General features: G+C 42.0%; 1 protein-coding gene across 2 annotated transcripts in view; it reads right to left on the bottom strand.

Moving 5' to 3' along the window:
- The window catches only part of SYNGR1 (synaptogyrin 1), a gene marked incomplete at its 5' end in the record, with an annotated part of 96368 nt that extends 69806 nt beyond the window's left edge, over positions 1–26562 (bottom strand). For both annotated transcript variants that reach the window (XM_077452319.1, XM_077452320.1), the window contains 1 exon segment: positions 26397–26562. In XM_077452319.1, the coding sequence (XP_077308445.1) occupies positions 26397–26495 (99 nt within the window).
- Positions 26563–26568: the final 6 nt, after the last annotated feature.

The following is a 26568-nucleotide window of genomic DNA, read 5'->3' as shown; positions in this document are numbered from 1 at the left end:
AGGCTTGCATCTTCTTTTTGGAAGAGTCTGAGTACAGCGCCCAAGGGAGCAAACTGATCTCAAAGGCTGTACAGTGGAATTTGCAGTGGCAATAAGCAGCTAGTAAAAAAATAAATAATAATATGCAGAGGCTTGCTGGGAGTGGGAGAGTTCATGCTAAGGCTACCATTACAGCTTTGTTTGCCAGTGTCCAATTACATGGCAGCTGCATAACTCATGGTCTAAGACTAAAAGATCCTGTGTCTTGTAACATACAAATAAGATAAGTGTATGTATACAATAGGATAGAACAAAAAGTAGTCCACGAGTAGTGCTAAAAGTCTGGCTATTATAAAGCACATGTAGGCTTACACCCAAAGGGCCGGTATCAGATGATGTGGGGGGTGGGGGGTGGGGGTGGGACCCAGGCATTGAATGTCTTCAAACAACAGTGTAAAATATTAATTCACTCGTCTAGTTTAAATACAGGATAGCTGACTGCCCAGCATCTCTTACAGTAAACGCATAGTGTTGCATATACTTTATCAGGTCATATTCATAAAGAATCTTGTATCAAGAAATGTATACCACACGTATTTTAAAAGGAGAAAGAAAAATGTATTTTCAGAGAATACATATAAATAATTGTTGGCGTTTTCCGTAAAATGTATATTTTCACAAATTTTGGAGAAAAAAAAAAAAAAAAAAAAAAATAATTATATATATATATATATATATATATATATATATATATATATATATATATATATATATATATATATATATATATATATATATATATAATTATATTCATTTCAAAACCTTTTTAGGAGCTATCTCGCAATGGCATACAGTGAATGCAATAAGCATTCACCGTATGGCACCAATACCAAGCGGCCAACCTCCTGTGCTCAGAAAGCATCGGGCCAGTTGCTCAGCATGGGACCTGGAAGCTAGCGGAAATCACTGGAGTAATGGGATCTACTACAGGGGTTTGCCATTTTCAGGGGCATCGGCCAGGTATGGTATAAACATTAGTTCTATTGGTCGAAGCTGAACCAATAAAACTTTGTATAAAAACAACCCATACCTGGAGTTCATCTTTAATAGGTATAGCTTGCACTTTGTTTTGTTGCTGCAAATAGATCACGTGTATGTGTAAGCATTTCCCATGAGGTAGTCCATCATTCAACAACTGTACTATAAGTAGTAAAATTATGTCTCCAACTGCAAGTAGTACGGAGTCCTAACACCTGTCAATAAAAGATATAGCAGCCGTTCAAGTGGCCGGTGTACGTGATCACCGCCAGCCACGCGCGATCACAGGCACGAGAGCAGGAACAGAGATTTGTGTGTGTAAACAAACAAATCCCTGTTCTGTCAGGAGAGAAGAGACATATCGTTTGTTTCTACCAAGTAGGAACAACGATACGTCTCCTCCCCTAGTCAGTCCTATCCCCTCACAGTTAGAAAGATATATGTGTAGAGTGACAGTGTATAAGAAACTGGTCTGTCTCATCCACTAGTAACAAGAAAAAAAAAAAAAGAACAAAAGGCCTAGTGCAGCAAGCACAGCACATACCCTCAGGATGTTTATTAGATGGACCAGTGAGTGAGTGAGTGAGTGAGTGAGTGAGTGAGTGAGTGAGTATTTAAAATATATAGATTTTTTTTTTTTTTTTTTTTTTTATTTAAAAAAAAAAAAAAAAAAAAAAAAAAAGTTTATAAAATTTGTATATATACAAATTTTATAAACTTTTTTTTTTTTTTTTTTTTTTTTTAAATAAAGTTTATAAAATTTGTATATATACAAATTTTATAAAAACTTTATTGAATAAATCTTTATATATTTTAAATACTCACTGGTCCATCTAATAAACACCCTGAGGGGTATGTGCTGTGCTTGTTGCACTAGACCTTTTGTTCTATCCCCTCAGTTAGAACACACCCAGGGAACACACATTTAACTCCTTGATCGCCCCCTAGTGTTAACCCCTTTTCTGCCAATGACATTTACACAGTAAACTGCATTTTTATAGCACTGATCACTGTATAAATTGGCAATGGTCCCAAAAATGTGTCCGATCTGTCCGCCGCAATACCGAAAAAAAAAAAAAAAAAAAAAACATAAATCTTTCGCGATTTTTTTTTACCAAAAATATGTAGAAGAATATATATTGGCCTAAACTGAGGAAGAAATTCGTTTTTTTAAAAACATTTTTTTGGGATATTATAGCAAAAAGTATAAAAAAAATAAAAATAAAAAAGCTATTTTTTTTTATTTCAAAATTGTCACTCTATTGTTTATAGCGCAAAAAATAAAAACCGCAGAGGTGATCAAATACCACCAAAAGAAGCTCCATTTGTTGGAAAAACTAAATATTTTGTTTGGGCACAGTGTCACACGACCTCGCAATTGTCAGTTAAAGGGACACAGCGCCATATCACAAAAATTTATCTGGGTTATTAACCACTTCCCGACCGCCGCACGACGATGTACGTCGACAGAATGGCACGGGCAGACATATGGGCGTACATGTACGTCCCTGCCTTGCCGCGGGCCCGATCGGGCCCCCGCCCGGTGCCTGCGGCGGTCGGTATTCGTACGGGAGCGATCCAGGATGAGGGGGCGGCCATTTATTCATGGCCACCCCCTCGCGATCGCTCCCGACGAATAGAAATCCTTCGTGACATCACTTCCTCTCCTGTAATGTAAACACAGGAGAGGAAGTGACGTAATCTCTCCTCCGTGTCGGTATTTTTCGTTCCGACACCGAGGAGAGAGGATCAGTGAGTTGCACCAACACGACACTTCACAGTAGAACATGCCAGGCACACTCACACCCCCCTGATCACCCCCCCAATTACCCCTGCCCCCCAGTCACAGTGACACCAATGTCTTTTTTTTTGCATTGGTGTCATTTGTGACTGTAATAACTGTTAGGGCAGTTAGGGTTAGCCCCCTTTAGTTCTAATGTACCCCCCTAACCCCCCCAATAAAGGTTTAACCCCGTGATCACCCCCCGTCGCCAGTGTCACTAAGGCTGGGTTCACATTGCAGCGGTTTATGAGAACGAATGTGATTCGCACCGCACTGCAGTGCAAATCACATCCGATCTCCGTGCGATTCGAGTTCAGCCATACAGATAGTATGGCTGAATTCGCATCGCACCCGCCGCAAATTCGCACGGGACCCTTTTTTTGGTCCGCAGCAGAATCGGATCACATGGGTGTTCACACCCTGCGATCCGAGTTTGCAGATCACACTGAGATATGCGAACTGATCTGGGGGTGTCATTAACATTTCACTGACACTCCCAGCAGTTCGCATAGGGCAGTGTGAACTGCCGCCGGGAGCCATGCGATGCGGGAACCCGCCGCGGATTCGTGGCGTTCCCGCATCGCTCCAGTGTGAACCCAGCCTAATAAGCGATCATTTTTCTGATCGCTGTATTAGTGTCACAGGTGACGCTAGTTAGGCAGGTAGGTATTTAGGTTCGCCGCAGCTTTTTATAGTGCCAGGGATCCCCATATACTACCGCATAAAGCCCCCTGATTGCCCCCTAGTTAACCCTTTCACCAGTGATCACCATATAACTGTTACAGGTGACGCTGGTTGGTTAGTTATTTTTTTATAGTTTCAGGGCACCCGCCATTTATTACCTAGTCTCACTAGTGTACCCCTAAATTTAGGGGTGTCTACTTTCCAAAATGGGGTCATTTGGGGGGGGGGGGTTTGTGCCATCTTGGCATTTTATGGCCTTCAAAACTGTAACGCCCTTAGAAAGCCTGAAGGCGGTGCTTGGTTTTCGGGGCCCTGTACGCGGCTAGGCTCCCAAAAAGTCCCACATATGTGGTATCCCCGTACTCAGGAGAAGCAGCAGAACTTATTTTGGGGTGTCATTTCACATATGCCCATGGCATGCGTGAGCAATATATCATTTAGTGACAACTTTGTGAAGAAAAAAAAAAAAAATAAGTTTGTAATTTTCCCGCAACTTGTGGCAAAATATAAAATATTCCATGGACTCAACATGCCTCTCAGCAAATAGCTTGGGGTGTCTACTTTCTAAAATGGGGTCATTTGTGGGGGTTTTGTGCCATCTTGGCATTTTATGGCCTTCAAAAAACTGTAATAGGTAGTGAGGAGTGAAGTCAAATATTTACGCCCTTAGAAAACCTGAAGGCGGTTCTTGGTTTTTCGGGGCCCCGTACGCGGCTAGGCTCCCAAAAAGTCCCACATATGTGGTATCCCCGTACTCAGGAGAAGTAGCAGAATTTATTTTGGGGTGTCATTTCACATATGCCCATAGCATGTGTGAGCAATATATCATTTAGTGACAACTTTGTGTAAAAAAAAAATAAAAAAAATTTTTTTTGTCATTATTCAATCGCTTGAGGCAAAAAAATAAAATATTCAATGGGCTCAACATGCCACTTATCAATTTCCTTAGGGGGTCTACTTTCCAAAATCGGGTCATTTGGGGGGGTTTTGTACTGCCCTGCCATTTTAGCACCTCATTAAATGAGATAGGCAGTCGTAAACTAAAAGCTGCGTAAATTCCAGAAAACGTACCTTAGTTTGTAGATGTGACAACTTTTGCGCAAACCAATAAATATACAATTATTGACTTTTTTTTTTTTTTACCAAAGACATGTGGCTGAATACATTTTGGCCTAAATGTATGACTAAAATTGAGTTTATTGGATTTTTCTAATAACAAAAAGTAGAAAATATAATTTTTTTTTCAAAATTTGCGGTCTTTTTACGTTTATATCGCAAAAAATAAAAATCGCAGAGGCAATCAAATACCATCAAAAGAAAGCTCTATTTGTGGGAAGAAAAGGACGCAAATTTTGTTTGGGTACAACATTGCATGACCGCACAATTACCAGTTAAAGCAGCGCAGTGCCAAATTGTAAAAAGACCTCTGGTCATTTACCAGCAAAATGGTCCGGTCTGAAACTGGTTAAGCAGCCAAATCTTCCAGTCTGTAAGTGGTTAAATCAAGTACAAGTGAAAACAACAGTAGAACAAAGTCGCAGTTACAGAGCAAATACATTCGCAGTAATACCCATCTCATTCCGGTGGATAAGATGGAAGCTCACTCAGGATAATGACAGCTGCTTGGCCTTTCAAAATAATTCCAAAGCTCCTAGTTGATAGTTTTAGTTTTTCAGCATTATAAACAGTAATTCCCCATACACACATTCAGAAATTCTGTCAGAACTCCCCCCCCCCCCCCCCCCCCCGACAAAATTCTGCTCAAGCTTGCCTTGCATACACACAAGTTCTCTGACCTTTCGACCGTCAAGAACGCGGTTACATACACTATGACGAGCCAAGAAAATGAACTTCAATGCTTCCGAGCATGGGTCAAAATTGTTTCTGAGCATGCGGGATTTTTTGCACGTCCGAATTGCATACAAACGCATTTTCCGACCGAAAAATAGAGAACCTGCTCTCAATCTTTTACTGCCTGGAATTCCAGCAGAATTTCTGATCATGTGTATGGGGCATTAGAGTATGTAAAACAGAACTACAATTTCTTTGAGTTGCGAAGCTGTTCGTGTGTGCGGCAGGCAGGGTGACAGGCATGCTCATGCACTTTAACAGCGATCAGAAGACCGTTTACTATATATGCATTGACTACTTTACAAGAATTTACTATAAAAGTCGCCCTTCTAAAAACAAAGCAGTTAGTAATCCTGAGTCAACATGACTAATACATACAGTATTAGCAGCTCTGCAGGTCAAGCCAAACCCACAATCTTCAGACTAACTAGGGTAAGACAAGAAATAGATTTGTCCCAGAAGCAAAGAACTCCTGAGTGTCACAAGGCACTGGTCACATTGACGGCCGTAATTCAATTGAGTGGGGGCTGCATTCATTTGGCATGTGACCTTGCATACAGGAAATTATGGAACACTAGGCCTAGCTCCAGCATAATGACCGTTTTAAAAGATCATATCGATCAGTTTGCAATATCCTAGCATTTAAAGAGGTAGCATTTTATTTTTTATTTTTTTAATTCTGCAAGGCAATGCCATAATGTGATAGTATGCATCACATACTAGCACATTATGTGAAACCTGCCTTAAAATTAAGAGCTACAGTGACATGCCAACACTGCTGAAGGCCCCTCCATCTTCACCCCGTTTTCCTTCTGGGTTCATGGACTCCGGCTGTGTGAGTGGCCGGAGCCGTAATGACGTCACAAAATTCTGAAGGAACAGCCATTCACGGCACAGGACGGTATGCCATTCCTTCAGTGCACATAATGCGGCTGCATTAAAAGTAAATATCTCCTAAACTGTGCACGTTTAGGAGAGATTTACTGAACCTATAGGCAAGCCTTACTCATGCAACGGTGTAGCCAAATTTTTATCATTTTTGGCACACAAATAGAGCTTTCTTTTGGAGGCATTTAAAGGGTCACTAAAGAAATTTTTTTTTTTTTTTTTAATTAATAACAACCATGCTATACTTACCTCCACTGTGCAGCTCGTTTTGCACAGAGTGGCCCCCGAACCTGGTCTTCTGGGGTCCCTTGCTGTCTGTCTCGGCTCCCTCCAACAAGGACTCCACAACTTCATGCAAGCTCCCTCGCATGATGTGGAGGGCACGCTCCCGTAATACAGCTGGCAGCCGCTCACTGTATCATTCGGCCCCGCCCCCGGCACTCCGCGTCATTGGATGTGATTGACAGCAGTGCAAGCCAATGGCCAATGAACTGCAGAACACAATAAAGAACATCCTACCAGCATCAAATCATCAAAAGCAAAATATACAAATAACTAGTCTCTGTATCAACTGAGTTTAAAAGTAGTATAAGTTCACCCTAAAACTATATATATCCACAATGTAAGACTAACCTATCTAGCCCTGTAAAGAAGAAAAATCGCTATACATTACTTTTTTGAAGCCAGTCCGGTCTCTAAAACAGAAGCAGACAGCTGACAACGGCTTGAAAATCATATCACCCATAGAGTTGCTATAGGGCTTACGTTGTCGGCTGCCTCGTCTGCAAAGACGATGCTGACAGCTCAGCGTGGGACGGGACTGGACCGGAGCAGCGTGGCTTCAGAAGAAGGTATGCATTTCTTCTTTTACAAGGCTAGATTAGGTAGTCTTTGATCATGGATGCCTGTAGATTTACAGATTTAGTGTTAGGCTGGGTTCACACCGCTGCGGGGGGAGAACCGGATGTGATTCGCACAGCAAATCACATCCGATCTCCGTAGCGCTGCGAGTTCAGCCATACAGATAGTATGGCTGAACTCGCAGCAAACTCGCACGGGACCCTTTTTTGGGTCCGCAACGGAATCGGATCGCATGGGGGTTCACACCATGCGATCCGATTCCTGTGCGAGTCGGCAGATCGCACTGCGATATGCCGACGGATCTGGGGGTGTCATTAACATAACATTGACACCCCCAGCCGTCCGCATAGGGCAGTGTGAACTGCCGGCGGGAGGTGTGCGATGCGGGAAAACGCCGCGGATTCGCGGCGTTCCCGCATCGCAGCAATGTGAACCTAGCCTTAGGGTGAACTTATTTTAGGCCATATCATGACAACACAGAGAAAGAACATAGTAAAACACAAGCTTACAATAACTTTGTTGCCTTTGCATTTTTTAATGTCCTTCTCTTTTATGTAAAGCATTCAGAAGGTTTCCACCATTTCATCCCTAACCGATTTCATGCAAACTGGACTTAACACTTGTTGCATTGTGTAGCAACTGTTAGATCCAATTTGTACAGTTCCATTAGTGCTGGTCTGCACGAGGTCTGATTAATCAGCTCCACATTCACATGGTTTGTACTTTGGCAGGCAATGGTTATTGACCATGACACTTCCTTTGGTACAGGAGGATCGCGTCTAAACTGCATTTGTGGCCATTTTGATTGAGTCTTTGGTCTATAATTAAGGCAAATTCCATTCTGACCTTTGGGTATATAGTGACTATCATAGACATGCAGTCCTATCAAAATAAGTTATTACATACAGTCTGCCTAAATTTTTTGTGGCTAAAAATGTAGGAATGCTAGGCAACACTGAGTAATATGCACCAACAATTTTTGCTATACCACAAATGCTTGCAAAGACCAGGATTTGAACAGGAGCAGCTACTGTGTTTAGCCAACCATATACTACATGCATATGGCCTTTAACGACTGACAGGAGCAGTAGGGGTCAACAATCATCACTGCCTGCATCCTACTACTACAGCAAGAGATAGATTGCATCTGTTCAAACAGTTTTGGTTTACCTTTGATGCTTATTACTTTGCTCAAGGGCATTGGCTAGGCAGATTACTCTCCTATAAAGGCCTTACCTGGCCAGAGTCCATCTATCTGGATTTCCATAAAGTTACCATTACTACTACTACCATGGCCCTGTTGTAAAGAGGCTGCAAGAGACCAGAAGCACTGAAATGCAACAAAGGAGTAACAAGAGGTGAAAAATAGTGGGCATGTATATGAGTATATACAGTGGCAACAAAAAGTATGTTAACCCCTTGGAATTAACTTGTTTTCTGCGCAGTAATTTGCCATAAAATCGAATCCTCATCTAAGACACAATAATAGACAAACACAATGCACCCAATCTGGTAACAGAAAAAAAAAAACAACAACAATTCTAATGTATTGTGTATTGCATTGGAGGAAAAAAAATGATCCCTTAATAGCTGGTTCAACCTCTTTTGGTAGCAATGACAAGCAAGGGTTTTCAGTAGCTCTGGATCAGACCTGCACAACATTCAGGAGACATTTTAGACTATTCCTCTAAACAAAACTGCTTCAGCTATGACACATTTCTACTGACACACTGTTTGAATGTCAGCTGGTTTCTGTTGAACCGGCTGATATTTGGCCCATGTGTACCAGCATTTTTTAGGCAGATCAACTACTCGTGACTTTATGTCTTGAGAGAGCTTATTTTTGCGAGACATGGTTCACATCAGCTGATGCTTCTTATGAACAGCAATCTTAAAACACACTATATTAGATTGAACTGTCTTTCCCTTTATATTGTTAAGCACTGCGTAATATGTTGGCGCTATATAAAGCCTGTATTATAATAAAATCAGATCAGCCATAACATTAGGATGACCCACCTAATATTGAGTAAGCCCCCCTTTTGCCCCCAAAACAGCCTTGATCCATTAAGAGCACCCAGTGGAAGGTGGAGTCCTCCGTGGTTCAAACTTGTTTTTCCAACACATCCCACAGATACTCAATGGATTGAGAATTTGAGATCTGGCAATTTGGAGGCTCTATTCTTGCGGTGTGGCAGGGTACATTATCCACTGCCATCAGGGAATACAGTTTCCATGAAGGGGAATACTTTGATCAGCAACCTTTAGGTAGGTGGTACGTGTCAAAGTAACATCTTCATTAATGGCAGGACCAAGGTTTCCCAGCACATTGCTCAAAGCATCACCCTGCCTCTGATGACTTCAAAAACATTCATTAGACCAGGCCACCTTCCTTCATTGCTCCATGGTCTAGTTCTGATTCTCACATATCCAACTGTAGGCACGTCTGGCTGTGGACAGAGGTCAGCATGGTTACCATGACTGGTCTGTGGCTCTGCAACACCATATGCAACAAACTGATACTCAAAATTTTCTGCTTTAAACATATCAACTTCATAGACAACATTTATTTGCTGTCCAATATATCCCACCAACTTTCAGATGCATTGTAACAAGATAATCAATGTTATTTACTTTTAACATTATTCATATGTTAAATATTAATGGCTAAATCAGTGTACATCACAATTGTCAGGTTATAATATGCAATGCTTTAGCAATTTACAACAGAGTGCAGATATTGCTATTCAGTCTCCCCTAGACACTGCAGTGTTCACTCTACATTGAGCGTGCTTTTTTTTATGATTAAAGATAAAACGCAGGCCTTCGTCTGCAGCCCGCAGTCTGTCTGTTGGAAAATTCTCTGACTAACAAAGACCTTTTATTTTTTTTAAAAGCAGTGAAATGTTTTTTTACCCCAGATATACTGCTGCTTAAAGCGGAGCGCCACCCGATTTTAACATAATATCTCAAGCTGATTAAATACATGTCATCATTCAAAAACGGAAAGTTTTATTTTTTTTGTTTTTTTCAGCATTACTTTTTTTTTTGTCATCTTGTCCATTTCCTGTCTATGGTGATGGGCAGGGATAGTATGGATAGTTCTTAATATCCGCAATGTCTCCTGGGAGCTTGCGTCATAGTTCCCAGGAGCCAGTGCAGCGGCCTGCTGACGCAAGTTATCGCGTGATTTCTTACTTGCACAGCTCCGTTGCCATCACAACGTGGCAGGACTTCCGACGACGCTGCCCGTTGCGATGGCAACCTGAGCTGTTGACGGCGCTCCTCTTTACAGTCACTGTGCATGCGCGAGATCGGGAATACAAGGCGCAGTGCCTCCTGGTCGAGAAGGGGCACTGTATCCTGGAAGAGGATGCCTGTGGGCTTCACATTCCCACAGGTAAGATGAGACCCGGCTACAACAATTATTAAAAGTTGATATTGCTATAGAAAACGGACATCTTTAAGACTGAAAACATGCAACAAGTGAGTCATAAGTGTTAAGGACATAATCTTTGTACCAAAAAAAAAAAAAAAAAAAAGAAGAAGGTTTAGGGCAGTGGAGCCCCGCTTTAATAAAACAGGTTAATCCGTTAGCCCCCATTCGTTTTTCTGCAAACCACTGCACAGGCATGATGTTAGCAGGGCACTTGGAAAACATGCATTTTATGCATCAACATAATAAACCTTCTGTGTGCAGCAGCCCTCGGCCCCATCTCAATCCAGCAAAGTGCACAAGAGCCTCAGCTGACCAGGTCTCTCCCTCCTGATTGGCTGGCACCATTGGCAACCGCTGCTGTCAAAGTCAATGAGTAAAAGATAAGGGGGGGCGGGGCAAGCTGTTTGCTGTGGGGGCACTTAGCAGGAAGAATGGGCCCAAGAGCGCCGGCCGAGGGAGTCGAGAAGAGGAGACTCTGGCCTGCTCTGTGCAAAACCACTGCACAGAGCAGGCATGTTTGTTATTTTTAGAGAAAAACAAGACTTTAATATCACGTCAAGAAAAAAGCAATGCAAGTTCAAAACATGTATGCTCATATGAATGTATTCGCATGTACCATTACAAAATACCCACTGGGAAAGCACTTTTTTTTTACTCAACATGCAGCGCTTTTACACACCTGTGTGTACAGGCTCATTGTAAACAAAGGGCTGCATTATTGATCAGTAAAGTAAAAAAAATTAATATATACAAACACAATTTCAGAAACACCTCAGTATCCCTGAACCAAGCGCTAAATGGATTTTGTATAGCTGCTGCAGGGCCAGCTGCTGCAGGGACCTCTGAAGGCGAAATGTGTCAGGGCGTAGCCACACGACATAGCATACGAACACAGTGTTTGTCTCCCGGGACTCATCCGACCAACCCGAATACACAGTAGACCTGGCTGGTGGTGAGAGGACAGAGCTGTGTTCTATAACGCTTGATATGCTGTTTTATAGTTGTTTTTTAAATGTAAGGGCATGAAGTTTGTGGGATATTGGCTTTTGATTTAAAAGGGATTGTAAAGTAAAATAAAAAAAATAAAATAAAAACATGTAATACTTACCTCCACTGTGCAGCTCGTTTTGCACAGAGTGGCCCTGAACCTGCTCTTCTGGGGTCCCTCGGCGGCTGTCTCTGCTTCCTCCCACAGGTACTTCTCACGTTCATGCGAGCTCCCTCGCATGGTGAGAAGCACCTGCGGGCGCACTCCCATGATACAGCCGGCGGCTATAGCCGCTCGCTGTATCACATGGCCCCGCATATTCAAGATTGCGATATAAAATTGGAGCACGTAATTACTAAATACTATATGGACTGTTAGGCCACTGGGGTGTATACAGTGTTCATTTTATTGGTATTATTTAATTCTGAAATTATATTTTTTATATATGCGACTAAGAGTTTATGTATGGCTATGTAAAATGTATAATTTCTTTTGCAAGTAATATTTAGCGCTGTTAATGTTTTTTTAAACCAAGCAATTGGTATTTGTAAAGTAAAAAAATTGTATTGTATTGTATTGATGGTGAAAAATGTAAGGCGTTCTGTGAGCAGCAGCGACTACAGTGATTCTGCTTCCACAAAATCCATACCTGGAATTCAGCTTTAAAGTGGAAGTCCATGCAAAAACGAAACTCCCTGCATCTATATATACACGAAGGAAGAAAAACTTTTTGGAAGCCGTTCTGACCCGCTCCAAACAGTTCCCACTCTGAGCGGTCAGTCGCAGCTTCACTGTAGAGACGGGTGCAGAGGAGACGGACGGCAATGGAAGCCCAATAATAACTTTATGGGTGATGTAATTTCACAGCTGCTGTCGGCCATGTCCTCTGCAGAGCTTCCACCACTGGAGGAGATAGAGTCGGAGTGGGTCAGATCGGCTTAAGAAAAAAATAAATAAAAAAAAATAAAAAGTATACTCATTTTTTCTTTACAGGGATAGAGAGGTTAGTGTTAGATCAGTGGTGTCTATAGTATAGATGCAGAGATTTTAGTTTTCGCATGGACTTACACACTTTAATAACCCAGAGAACAGACTAACAAGACTCAAGTACAGAAAACATTCTCCCATAACAGCATTTCACAAAAAGGGGTTGCGATTGTATTTTTTTTTTATCAATACGACTATTTTTCTCAGAGTCCTTTCTTGAACACTTTATCCATGAAACGCCAGAATAAATCTAAGGATTCCTGGATGCTGAAGCCTCGAAAACATACAGGCTTCCAAGAAAAGGCTATCAAACTAAAACCAAAACAGATCTCAATGAAAAAACCCTGACTAAATCTTGTGTACCCAAGACTCCTAGGAATACCACACCCGCGTGTCAGCCGCGGGCTGGTGAGAGGGACAGATGGATTCTGCTCAACTCTGCCATGCTAATCCCTCCTTCTCATTACCCTTTTGTCTTAATCTCCATCCTGTTCTTCATTTGACATCTCTAGGATTCTCTGACCATGCTGTATTAGAAGATCAAAAGTCTAGCAATATAGAAATATTGACGGCGAGGTCATAAAGCACATGTAATCCACACTGCAAAAGAATTAAACTTATAGCATACCATGGAAAATTAAACTGCAGTCTAATCTAAAATGTTGTTTAGAAATGAAAAGCTGGTCAGGTCATTAAACCTTACCAAATTAACATTTTAGCTACTTTTACTGCCATGGCAGTGCATTTAGGCCTTGTGTACATGGAACATTACAAGTGCTGCCTTTTGGGGTGTCTGGGGTTGCCTCTAAATGCTCCTCCATGTTAGCTTATGCTTCCGGAGGCAGAAAAAAATAAAAAAAACAAACACACACACACACACACACACACACTGCCAGTGCCCAGGACCAGTAGCATTGTATAGTGCACATGCTGGATTTTCTTTAGAAGACAACAATGGTCTATTAGACCTTCAAACGTTACCCCTTCACTATGTTGAAACCAATTAAGCACAAACGAGCTTCTCCAGCCAAAGAGGCCAGTAATTGACCACTTTGAACCTGGAAGTGCGCAGAGCTGAGCACTTCTGGGGTCATTTCTCACAGGGGAGAGCAACAAATAGCTTATTCTGATCTCCAACCATTCTCCATCCTGACACGAAAGTCTGGGCACCATCACGTTAGATGTCATTATGGGACAGCTGAGAGTTTACATGTACTTACATCTGTGGCAGAGGGGCTCTTCTAAGTTACCTTTCTGATGACAGGAGAAAAGCAGCTTCTAAAATGCAAACACGAGTGATTAGGTGCATCAAGCACTGGGGCGTTTATTCAATTTACTGGCCAGATTATTAATGTATTCTGGGCATTGAAATGAATAGACACTCGAGCGCTAAAAACACACCTAGGCACATTGGAGACATTTTCTCAGCAAAAAACGCCCCTCTCGAACGCACAAGGAGAAAGGTTTTTCCTGCCACTAAACACCCATGTGTGTATGGACACATGCCAAAATGGAAGGGCACTTTAGGGCTCATGCACACTGCAGCTTAAAAAATAAAAATAAAAAATACCCAACAACCACACATTTAATAATAACAACAACTAATAATAATAATTACAGTGTCCCGATTAGGCTCGGTTCACACAGGGGCGACTTGTCCAGGCGACTTCGCCGCCTGACAAGTCGTGCTCCGTTCTGTACTACGGAACCGTTCTAATAGGAGCGACTCAAGTCGCTCTGACTTAGAAAAAAAGGTTCCTGTACTACTTTTGCGGCGACTTTGGGCGACTTGCATTGACTTCTATACAGAAGTCGTTTTGCAAGTCGCCGCTAAATCGTGTGCAGGTAGCGGCAGGTCGCGGCGCTGAAAGTCGTGCCGCCCGCTGTGTGAACCGAGCCTCACATACCTTGAGGTCTTCTGCAAAGAGATGCCGCTGATCAGCTCTCCTCACGATCAAATATAATATAAAAAAATACTTGTATAGCGCACAATGCGAACTGAATCGCCTCTAGGTACATACATATACAATGGGGGTTATTTATGAAAAGGCAAATACAATTTGCACTGACTGCATCATCTGAAAATCGATTATAGCACAACTGCAAACCTACCTAGACATGGTTGTCAGGCCGGGTAAGTAGAGCATTAATCAGAAAAGCAGCCAAGCGCCCCATGGTTACTCTGGAGGAGCTGCAGAGATCCACAGATCAGGTGGGAGACTCTGTCCACAAGACAACTATTATTCGTGCCCTCCACAAATCTGGTCTTTAAGGAAGAGTGGCAAGAAGAAAGCCATTGTTGAAAGAAAGCCAAAAGACGTCCCATTTGCGAGAAGCCTTGTGGGGGACACAGCAAACATGTGGAAGAAGGTTCTCTGATCAGATGAGACCAAAACTGAACTTTTTTGGCCTAAAAGAAAAAAACGATTTGTGTGGCAGAAAACGAACACCGCTCATCACCCCAAGCACACCATCCACACTGTAAAACATGGTGGTGGCAGCATCATGTTGCGGGATGCTTTTACTTCAGCAGGGACAGGGAAGCTGGTCAGAGTTGATGGAAAGATGAATGGAGCCAAATAAAGAGCAATCTTTAGAAGAAAACCTGTTTGTCTGCAAAAGACTTGAGACTGGGGCAGAGGTTCAATTTCCAGGAGGACAACGACCCTAAACATACAGCCAGAGCTACAATGGAATGTTTTAGGTCAGAGCAAATGCATGTGTTAGACTGGCCCAGTCAGAGTCCAGACCTAAATCCAATAGAGAATCTGTGGCAAGACTTGAAAATTGCAGTTCAGACACTCTCCATCCAATCGGACAGAGCTTGAGCTATTTTGCAAAGAAGAATGGGCAAAAATGTCACTCTAGATGTGTAAAGCTGGTAGAGACATCCCCAAAAAGACTTGCAGCTGTAATTGCAGGGAAAGGTGGTTCTACAAAAGTATTTAAAGCGGGAGTCCGCGTTTTTTTTTTTAAAAAGCCAGCAGCTACAAATACTGCAGCTGCTGACTTTTAAAATAGTGACACTTAGCTGTGCAGCGCGCCCGTGATGTCGGCACCCGAAGCCGATCTCTCGATCGTCTCGGGTGCTGCCGCCGCCATCTTGGGTATGGGAATCAGGAAGTGGAGCCTTTCAGCTTCATTTCCCGGTTCCCTACTGCGCATGCGCGAGTCGCGCTGCGCAATAAGGATGGACCCGCTGCCTCTGGGATCTGTGCGTTTCCCAGCAGGCAGCGGGGGACTTTCGGAAAGGGGCGTAATCTACGCACTTTCCGCAGAGAGCTATCCCGGAAGTGGGTGCAGATACCTGTACTGTACAGGTACCTGCACCCCCCTCCCCCCTGAAAGGTGCCAATTGTGGCGCCGGAGGGGGGGGAGGAATCCAATGAGTGGAAGGTCCACTTTAGGGTGGACCTCCGCTTTAATCAGGGGAGCTGAATACAAATGCACACCACACTTCAGATATTTATTTGTAAAACATTTTGAAAACCATTTATCATTTTCCTTCCACTTCACAATTAAGTGCTACTTTTGTTTTGGTCTATAACAAAATCCCAATAAAATACATTTACGTTTTTGGTTGCAACATGACAAAATGTGCAAAAATTGTAGGCACTGTATGCAAGTCTATGCATTTCACTGCAATTACAGTATGTCTGACCACACGCTGCAAAATGGAACATGTGCCGGTGTGCACTGCAAATGATTAGGACAACGCCTTAAGGCCCGTACACACGATCTGACTTTTTGACAACAAACATGCAAATTAGCTGTTTTGGAGCAACATCCGACCGTGTGTACACTCCATCGGACAAACTTTTTCGGTTTTCATCAGACTTTTGTTGGCTGTGCGAACGGACAAACTTTCTGGCAACAAAAGTCTGATCCTGTGTACAGCAAACCATAGGACTTTTGTACAAAGTACAAACACTCATGCTCAGAACCAAGGCAAAAGATCAGACAACAATACAGAAGTTGAACAAAGGTGGTGGTAAAGAGCAGACAAATCACGTCATTTGGTGAAAGTTGGCTGAAAAAGTCCTGCCGTGTGTATGCAACACAAGTTCTCGGCTGACGCCCTTTGTACAAAAATCCACAGGAAAGTTTGTACAAAGTCCTATCGTGTGTATGAGGCTTTAGTGTGTACTGACACAATAGCCATAAGAGAAATTGGGGTAGATTTACTAAAACTGGTGCAGCTGTGCATGGTAGCCAATCAGCTTCAAACTTCAGCTTGTTCAATTAAGGCTGGGTTCACACTTTACTACTCAACAGTGACTTTCATCCTACTTTGCTCTGGGACATCAGTCCTACATCCATCCGACTTTCATGAACAGGATACTACTTTGATCCAACTTTTCAGATTAGTACAACTTGTCCTTTGACCAATCAAAACTAACACACAATGGGAGGGGCTACAGCAGGGGGCAGGAAATAACAATGTCGGATAGCAAAGTTGGATGGTTAGGACAAGGATCGACTTTGATCCTACTTCAATGATAGTCAATGGGCTGAAGTAGGATCAAAGTCAGACCAAAGTAGTACAGGGAGCATTTTCAAAGTCGAACCGACTTGTTTCGGACCAGTTAAGCTCCCATGGGAAAATAGTGATTTTTATGCGGCATGAGCTTCCAACGTCGGAGCGTTTGTCATACCAGTGTGAACCCAACCTAAGCCTTTTCACCAAAACCTGGAAGCTGATTGGTTTCTGTGAAGCGTTGCACCAGATTTTGCACTAGCCAGTTTTAGTAAATAAACCCCATTGTCTTGTTCTTGCATTGGAACTGCGATGGGCACTTTGGCCACTTTGTTCGCACATAGGGGGTTATTTACGAAAGGCAAATCCACTTTGCACTGCAAGTGCACTGAAGTTGCACTTGGAAGTGCAGTCACTCTATATCTAAGGGGTAGATCTAAAATGAGGGGAAGCTCTGCTGATTTTATCATCCAGTCATGTGCAAGCTAAAATGCTGTTTTTTTTTGTTTTTTATTTGCCTTGCATGTCCCCCTTGGATCTACAGCGACTTTACTTACAAGTGCACTTTCAGTGCAAAGTGGATTTTCTTTTAGTAAATAACCCATAGTGTCAGAGGCGTAGCGGGGACTGTCTGTGTCCTGACTCCCGAAAGAATGGAAGCAAGCATTCACTGATGTACACTGGTGAGGCTGCATTTGATGGGCATTGCATTAAAAGTGCATGGGCAGGGCAAAGGGGGTAGAGCAAGGTGTGGAGGCAGCAAAATTAGGTTTCGCCTAGGGTTTCAAAAATCCTTGCACCAGCCCTGCTGACAACACAGCTCAATGGTGCTGAAGTGAACAAGCGATTAGTGACTAAAGAGTAGCGTTTTATATATCTTTTAGGCCTTGGCTGTTCTGTACATCCAGTGACACTGAAAACCTTTTAAGTATTCAGCTCTTCTAGGATTTCTTTTCTTCAAGTGGTTGGTGACGCAGCACATGCAGTCATAACCATTGCTTTGTACGGCATGTGCCATGTCCAGTCTCCTCTAAGCCCCTGTACACACGGTCGGAGATTCTGCCAACCAAATCCGTCGGATTTTGTCCATCGGATTTAGTCCGACGGATTGTGTCCGAAACTGTTGCATAGACACGGTCGGACTAAGTTGTCGAAAAATCCGATCTTTCAGAACGTGATGACGTAATTTCGTTACGATGGGACTATATTCAGGCTAGTAGCCAATAGCTTTGATGTAGGAATTTGATCTGAGCATGTGTGGCACTTGGTCCAATCAAAATTCGCTACACATGATCGGAGTATGTCCGATCGAACCAGTTGGTCGGGAAATATTTCCAACATTTTGGAAAATTGGGTCCGACGGATATTCGGACGGAATCAGTCCAATGCATACCACACACAGTCCGATAGGACACATTCCGACGGATTCTCCGACCGTGTGTACAAGGGCTTAGACTTTGAAAGCTGTCAAATTCTGATGACACGACAGCAGAGTGGAAAAAGACTTTATGAAAATTAAAACACAACATTTTTGTAATACGTTTAAGGGCCGGTTCACACCATTAATTACTACATTTATTTATTTGAAAAATGTACTTGCATAGTGCCATCAATTTATGCAGCGATTTACATGCACATCGGTCCCTACCCTCAAGGAGCTTACAATCCAAGGTCCCTAACTCACATTCATATACTAGGGCCAATTTAAACAGAAGCCAATTAACCTACCAGCATGCCTTTGGAATGTGGGAGGAAAGCCAGGCAGGCACAAGGAGAACATGCAAACTCCAGGCAGGTAGTGTCATGGGTGGGAATCGAACCAGCGACCCTTTCTGCTGCTAGGCGAGAGTGCTAACCACTACACCACTGACACCAGGCCACGTTTTCATTTCCCTCAGATGAAACAGCTGTGGTAATTACTAAGGTAGTGAAACTGATCAAATCACCTGTGCAAAATAATGGAAAGCCTGAAAACATTACCTGTTGGGGCACCTTGAGGACTGGAGTTGAGAAACACTGTTCAAACAAACCTCTGAGGGCTTCACAGAACAGCTGTATTTATACTGAGATTTTAAACAGCTGGACTCCATTTACCAATTAGGTGACTTATGAAGGCAATTAGTTCCACTAGATTTTAGTTATGGGTATCAGAGTAAAAGGGGGCTGAATACAAATGCACGCCGCACTTTGATATTTATTTGTAAAAAAAATAAAAAAATTTACCTTATACTTCACAATTATGTGCCACTTTGTGTTGGTCCATCACATAAAATCCATTTACATTTTTGGTTGTAACATGACAAAATGTGAAAAATTTCGAAGGGGTATGAATACTTTTTCAAGGCACTGTAAATGCTTAAAAAAAAAAAAAAAAAAAACCACACACTACTGCAATGCATCACAACAGTGTACGGTGGCACACTGCAGCACGCATTCATAGCAGCTCACACAATAATGCACACATTTAATAAAGCTGGTGTAGTGTAAAATCAGGCTCACTTCTGCATAGAAACCAATCAGCTTCCAGATTCTATTGGCAAAGCTTAACTGGTTCCCGACCGGCGCACGCCGATGTACGTCGGCAGAATGGCATGGGCAGGCATATTGGCGTACAGGTACATCCAATCTTTAATGCCGCCCTGCCATCGCGCCGGTCGGGACCCCTACGAGTCCGTTCCCGGGTCCCACGGACTCAATCGCCACGGGTATACCCGCGATCATCTCACGGGGTAGCTGAATGGAGAAGTGCCGTTGTAAACAGCATTTCCCCAATCTGCCTAGCAACGCTGATCTCTGCTCCATGCGATTGGAGCAGAGATCAGTGTTCACTAAATGAAAGCCCAGCCCCCTACAGTTAGTAACACACCCCTAGGAACACTTAACCCCTACACTGCCACCCACTGGTTAACCCCTTCACTGCCAGTGTCATTTACACAGGAATCACTGCATTTATATAGCAGTGATTGCTGTATAAATGACAATGGTCCCAACAATGTGCCAAAAATGTCCGATGTGTCCGCCATAATGTTGCAGTCACAAAAAAAAAAAAAAAAAAAAAAAAAATTAATAAAAATGCCATAAAACTATCCCATATTTTGTAAACGCTATAACTTTTGCGCAAACCAATCAATAATCACTTATTGCGATTATTTTTACCAAAAACATGTAGAAGAATACGTATCGGCCTAAACGGAAGGAAAAAAAATGTTTTATATATTTTTGGGGGATATTATAACAAAAAGTAAAAAAATAATGCGTTTTTTTCAACATTGTCGCTCTATTTTTGTTTATAGCGCAAAAAATAAAAACCGCAGAGGTGATCAAATACCACCAAAAGAAAGCTCTATTTGTGGGGAAAAAAAAAAAAAAAAAAAAAAAGCCGCCAATTTTGTTTTGGAAGCCACGTCGCATGACCGCACAATTCTCAGTTAAAGCTACGCAGTGCCGAATCGCAAAAAGTGGTTTGGTCTTTGACCAGCAAAATGGTCCGGGGCTGAAGTGGTTAATTGAACAAGCTGAGATTAGAAGGTCTCTGGGAACCCTGGCAAATTAATCCATCAGGGATCAGTGGGACGAATGTCTATTATGTTGGTGGTTAGTGATAAGAATACCCCTACATTGATGGTTAGGGAAGAATGCCCCTCTAGATGGGTTGGCATTCCCACCATCATTCAGACATCTGAAGATCACTGGTGTCATGTTGCTGGCTCTGCTATGTGGCATTGGACCCAGAACAATTCAGGCACCATCAGATGGGAGGTTAATCAAACTCGCTCAAGGAACCCATACCCAGCTCCGGAGGAACCCGCGGATTCCACAGAACCCAGGTTGAGAATGGGCGCTTTAATGTAATGATTCTATATTTTTCCATAGTTCTTATATGTGTGCAATCAGCATGCTCATCTTGTTTTACATTCAAAGAATTCATCCATAGGAGTGCAAACACAAGTTCCGGTGTTTATTTCTATAGAGTATTCTGTCATGCAGGTCTATAGGAAGAATTACACACACAGCTGTGGCTCCAGGGTGTCACAAAAACACAAGTATTTTAATTTGTATGGCCATATACCTTTACATGTGCCCATGTAAGGCTCCACTTTCTGATTCCCATACCCAAGATGGCGGTGGCAGCACCCGAGAGATCGGCTTCGGGTGCCGACATCGCGGGCGCGCTGAGCGGGTAAGTGTCCTTATTTTAAAAGGCAGCAGCTGCAGTATTTGTAGCTGCTGACTTAACAAAAAAAATAAAAAAAACAAACAAACATACACATCCCCTTCAATTTGTATCTATATACAACCAAGGAACGGGAGCAAAAAACAAAAAAAAGTGGCAAAAAAAAAATAGGATATTGTTGGTAAACATATGTGTCAAAAAAATAAAATAAAAAAAAACACACAGGAGAAGAGTTGAAAAGAAACTATGTTCAATCCCACAAGTGTAAGTAGCAAATTCTTCGTATGATATAGCCTCCAGCGCTTATGATCCAAATCACTCACCATTAGTGGCTGGTAAAGGAAAACCAGCAAACTCGCTTTTCCTTTAACAGGATTCTGGGTTGAAAGATCATTAGAGGCAGAGGATATAATCGGTGGTCGGCTTCCTGGACCGCTCCTAATCAACCGGCTATATACAGTGAATGTAAAGCCAAAATAAATAAACACACAAACAAAACAAACACACACACACACACACACACACACACACACACACACACACCTGTGCCAAAAATGGCAGTACTTGCATTTTGGATAAAAGATGCATAAATTGTCAGCACTATAGAAAGTACTTGAAATAGGAAAATGGGGGGGGGGGGGGAAATAGCAGCATCAGCAATATTTGATGAGAAGCACATCTCCTATCCAGTCTAATGCTTTTCTCATTGGACGTGACCTTGACTTCTCACTACATGTCATCACAATAACGCTCTCTGGTGATATTCCTTCCAGCCATGTGGAAGAAACAAGAGTCATCTCTCTTAAATATATCTCCTTTTCTGCCAGACAAATGCAGGTGGGTAACGTCATCTACATTAGCTGCAACCTGAAAAGCAGGTAAGCAGCCAAAGTCACTATGGATTCACAGATAAGACTAAGGACTGTCATTTGCACATGTAACAGGCTGTACAACAGTAAAACATTGCAAAATTAATATATATATATATATATATATATATATATATATATATATATATATATATATATATATACATACATACATACATACATACATACATATACACACACACAATTTTATTTTATTTTTTGTTTACAAGATAAATCAGGATTCTCTTGGCGCAACATCACCTTTCACATTAAAGCAAATAAAAATAAAGAAGAAGAAGTGTAATTTTTTTTTTCCCCCCAAACAAATTGCGTTTGAAAGACTGCTGGGCAAATATAGTGTGACATAAAATATTGCAGCAATTGACATTTTATTCCCTAGGGTCTCCGCTAAAATTTTAGATATATATTTATATTATGTTTGGGGTTCCATGTAATTTTCTAGCAAAAAAAAAATATTGATTTTAACTTAAGAACAAGTGTCAGAAAAAGATTTAGACTTTAAGTGGTTAAACGTCCTGCATTTACACCTTGTTTAAAAACTTGGCAGACTGCCTAGATTTTCTTCTTTACACACCAAAGTTTCCGTTTGATCTAATTCCGTGTACACACGGTCGGACTTTGACAGCAAAGGTCCGAATCTGTCGGACAATTTGACCGTGTGTGGACTTCATCAGGCCTTCGCTGACGAAAAATCAGACGGACTTTAGATTTAGAACATGTTTCAAATCTTTCCGATGGACTAGAGTCCAGCTGAAAAAAAAAAAAAAAAAAAAAACTGTTTTAATGCTAGTCTGATGGACGAAAACCAACACTAGGGCAGCTATTGGCTACGAACTTTCTTATTCTAGTCCGGTTATACATCATAGTGTTCGAATCCGTCAGACTTTGGTGTGATTGTGTGTGGCCAAGTCCGTTGGTTCGGAAAGTCTGGTCATGTGTACACAGCATGAGAAGGAAGAGTTAGTTACAATGTTTCATTTTAAAAACTTGGCAGACTGCCCAGATGTTTTCTTTTGACAGTTAAGTGAGCAAATAAGTCTCTCCACTTGTTATATGAAAGAATCAGCAAACTCAATTGTGCAGAGAGATAAATATACAAAATAAAATATATAAGCTTAGCCAAGTAGAAGAAAAAAAAAAAAAAAACATTGTTCTTCAAATAGAGGGTTAACTCATAAAATAACCAATGTTTGAGTATTCTGGTCCAATAAAAACCAGTGCTATAGGAAATGGTAACCAGCAGTAATGCCAGCATGAATTAGCGACATTGCATGCATTAGCGATTAGCATCACAGCACACAGTCTATTGGTCATATGAGAATGTATTTTTGTTCTGCTGGAATAACAGGCTTCATTTAACAGATCACATGATTCTGCCAATTACACATGGCTGCACAGGACCAAAACGAATTTCAAGATGTAGCTAACAAAGATGTAATCCAGTAATAGGAATGGGGGGGGGGGGGGGGGGGAGATCAAGTATAAAAATGTATAAGCATAGCAAGCATGGCATTTACACATACACTACAGGTACATGCAGTATAGTAAAGTGCATCTAAATCCAATTATTTGCTTCATTTTCAATAGGATAAGCAAGGGTTTGTTGAGTTGTTGCTTGCTGGGGAAATCTGCCCCATTTGTCTTGATGATCATTGTTGATTGGACTTAAAGGAGAAATGGAAAAAAAAAAAAAAGATCTGGAGCTGTCACAGCAACAAAAGTACAGAGGAAAATAGTCCAATAGGATCAGATGTTGCAGTGACAACTGTCAAATAGAAGTTTCGGCTTACTTTGTTCCCCTCTCACCTCCTTTCATTTTTGGGGACAAGAAGTTAAGAAAAATCTGCCCAATTTGAAGAAAAACAAATAAAAAGGATTTTAGCCATTCCAAAACAAAAGGGCTCATTCACACTAGCAGTTGGGGTGGGAGGTAAAATCCCACAGTTGAGCTGCGCTTTACAGTTCCCCCCCCCCCCCCCCCCCCCCCCCCAACCACTACCGCTTTTATTGCAGGGGGAAGTGGTCTGGGGTATACACATGGCAGCGGCCACAATGCTTTTTTTTTTTATTTATTTTTTGAGGCTACAGCAGAAATTATACTCCATTTCGGGGGTTGTAGCAACACAATTAAGTGAACTGGGGCATTCCACAAGCTCCCCACAAACGTGTGCAGGGGGTATAGTGCAAACACTAGTGTGGGGTTGAAGCAGGCAGCAAGGAGATGATACAATGCCTTTTTGCTGCCTGTTAAATGCTCTCTGAAGAGTGGTCCAAATGGATCAGAGAGCAATGCTATTGTGAAAAAAAAATGCTGGCCTTAAATACATTTAAATTGTAATACTTTTATTGCAATTGCATTCTACTTTGCCATGTATTCCAAAACATAAAATGTGTATTTTTAATGCTACTTTTCTTTTAGACCGCATGGCTGTGCCCCCTTCCAGGTATCTGAACACCTCATACACACGTCCAGCTTTTCTGGGACCGGTTTTGGGTCACTCCGAGCACGACGTCTTCCCAATGGCTTCCATTATATTTGTAAAATAGGCTGAACACAAACCGTCATTACAAATCACAGGCGGGGTCATTACTCCACTCACAATGTACAAAACAAAAAACAAAACAAAAAAAGTAAAAAAAAACACCAATAAATAAGCTTATACCACTGAGCAGATAAATCCATCCCTTCCACATGTATACGCAAGTACAAACCCCAAACAAGTTCAGAAACATACTTTACTAAATGACTCGAAGGTAAATGCTGAAAGAAATAAGAAATGTTATAGCTGTGTGTGTGTGTGTGTGTGTATATATTATATAATTTATTTATTATTGGGGGGGGGGGGGGGGGGGGGAGTATAAAATTGGGTTAAACCCCTACCAGTGTATATTGCCGTCGGTGTACAACTGGGGAAACTTACCTTAACATCCTGTCCCAGAGACAGGACAGGGAGTTAGTGGAAATCTCCCCAAGTGATAGGAGTCCCTAGCTAAGGTCACACTAGCCCATTCTCTGAAAAGCAATCCAAAGCATATCGCTTTTCAGAAAGCCAAACTAAAAATGTACAAAGGGACTCATGTGTCACGTCAATGATCGAGTTTGACAGGCCGTGCCAACGTGACATTGCACATGGCACATTAAATTTGCTGTGGTTGTCAGCCAGCTGCATTGTAGAATTTAGGTTGGCAGTTGGGAAGTGGGGAGGATCGTCAGTAAGAATGCATGATGGGGACCTAAGAGAGTTGTACCCATTAGAAGATTTTCCCACATCTTTTTTTAGGATAAAAACTCTGAAAATGTTAGATTTTCCTTGTTTTCTTTTCTGGTGCAAGTCATAAATCTCACCAATAGGAACTCTGTCAGCAACAAAATCCTGACAGAGGATCTAACCCTTCCCCACTTTATCCAAAACTAAAATAAAAGATCACCCTGGAGGCACACTTTAGAAGGAACTACATAGGATGAGATTTGAAAGCTGAGCATAGATGGATTGAAATGCAGCTGGTTCAGCAGGAACTGGCTGGATTACAACCAATCTATGGCCTTTGGATAAGTGTCAATCTAATCCTCTAGAAGGGGACTGCTGGTATATTTTCATATGATGAGCTGCAGCACTGATCAATGTATTCTGACAGTGGAGGACCCCCTTTGTCATCATCAAAACACAACACACACACACGTCCTCTTTTTCCCCCTTTTCGTGGGTCCTGAAGAAGTGGATCAGTAAAACACGTTGAGACACAGGGGCTCACTCACTTGATATCATGTAACCTAGCTGAAATATTAGGACTTTGTTGGCCATATTATGTATATACACATTTTTAATGGCATATTCATAAATAAAACTAGAATTTTATTAAAATCATTGATGTCCAATCTGCCTCTAAAATCCAGTCCTTGTTTTTCTCCTTCCTTCTATTTTCAAATTGAGATCCATCCATAGACAGCTACCGGAGGACCATTACAGTATGGTGACAAATCTCTGTGTTCAACAAATCCTAAAATCATCACGTCCTGCACTCACATGGATCTCAGACACTTCAAAGTTAAAAATAAATGAACCGCGCAAATGAGGATTATTTACTAAGACAGGAGTAAATGTGCATTGCAACCAATTAGATTTTAGCAGTCATTTTTCAAAGCTTAACTGCACAAGCTGAAGCTAGAGCTTGATTGGTTGCTATGCACAGCGGCTTTAGTTTTGGTGTTTGATGGCAGAGGCACATCATCATCATGGATGGACAGGGTGCCCGCTGTCAGCCAACCTTCCTACATGCAGGATGATGTGGGGGGCACACAGGGGGCCATAGGAAGGAGCGAGTCCTGGAAGAGTGATGAGGGATCGGTGGGACTTACCCAGGACACCATCCTCAGGACAGTGTGAGGTTGTCTGATGAATGTCTGGGGGTCAAAGGCTCCTCCAGCCTTACCAGCTCCATAAGCACCTCCCTCCATTCCGAAGCCCTTCTCTTCCCAGCACGAATGTCCTTGTAGTGATGCCGATGGAGGAGATCAGATCAGAATAATG

The sequence above is a fragment of the Lithobates pipiens genome, unplaced genomic scaffold (genome assembly GCF_037356315.1).
Source record: "Lithobates pipiens isolate NorthernLeopardFrog02 unplaced genomic scaffold, aLitPip1_a1.2 Scaffold_23, whole genome shotgun sequence".
In the NCBI taxonomy this organism is placed as follows: Eukaryota; Metazoa; Chordata; class Amphibia; order Anura; family Ranidae; genus Lithobates; species Lithobates pipiens.
Note: the sequence above shows the minus strand (reverse complement) of the source record. Positions and strands in the feature narration are given on the sequence as shown.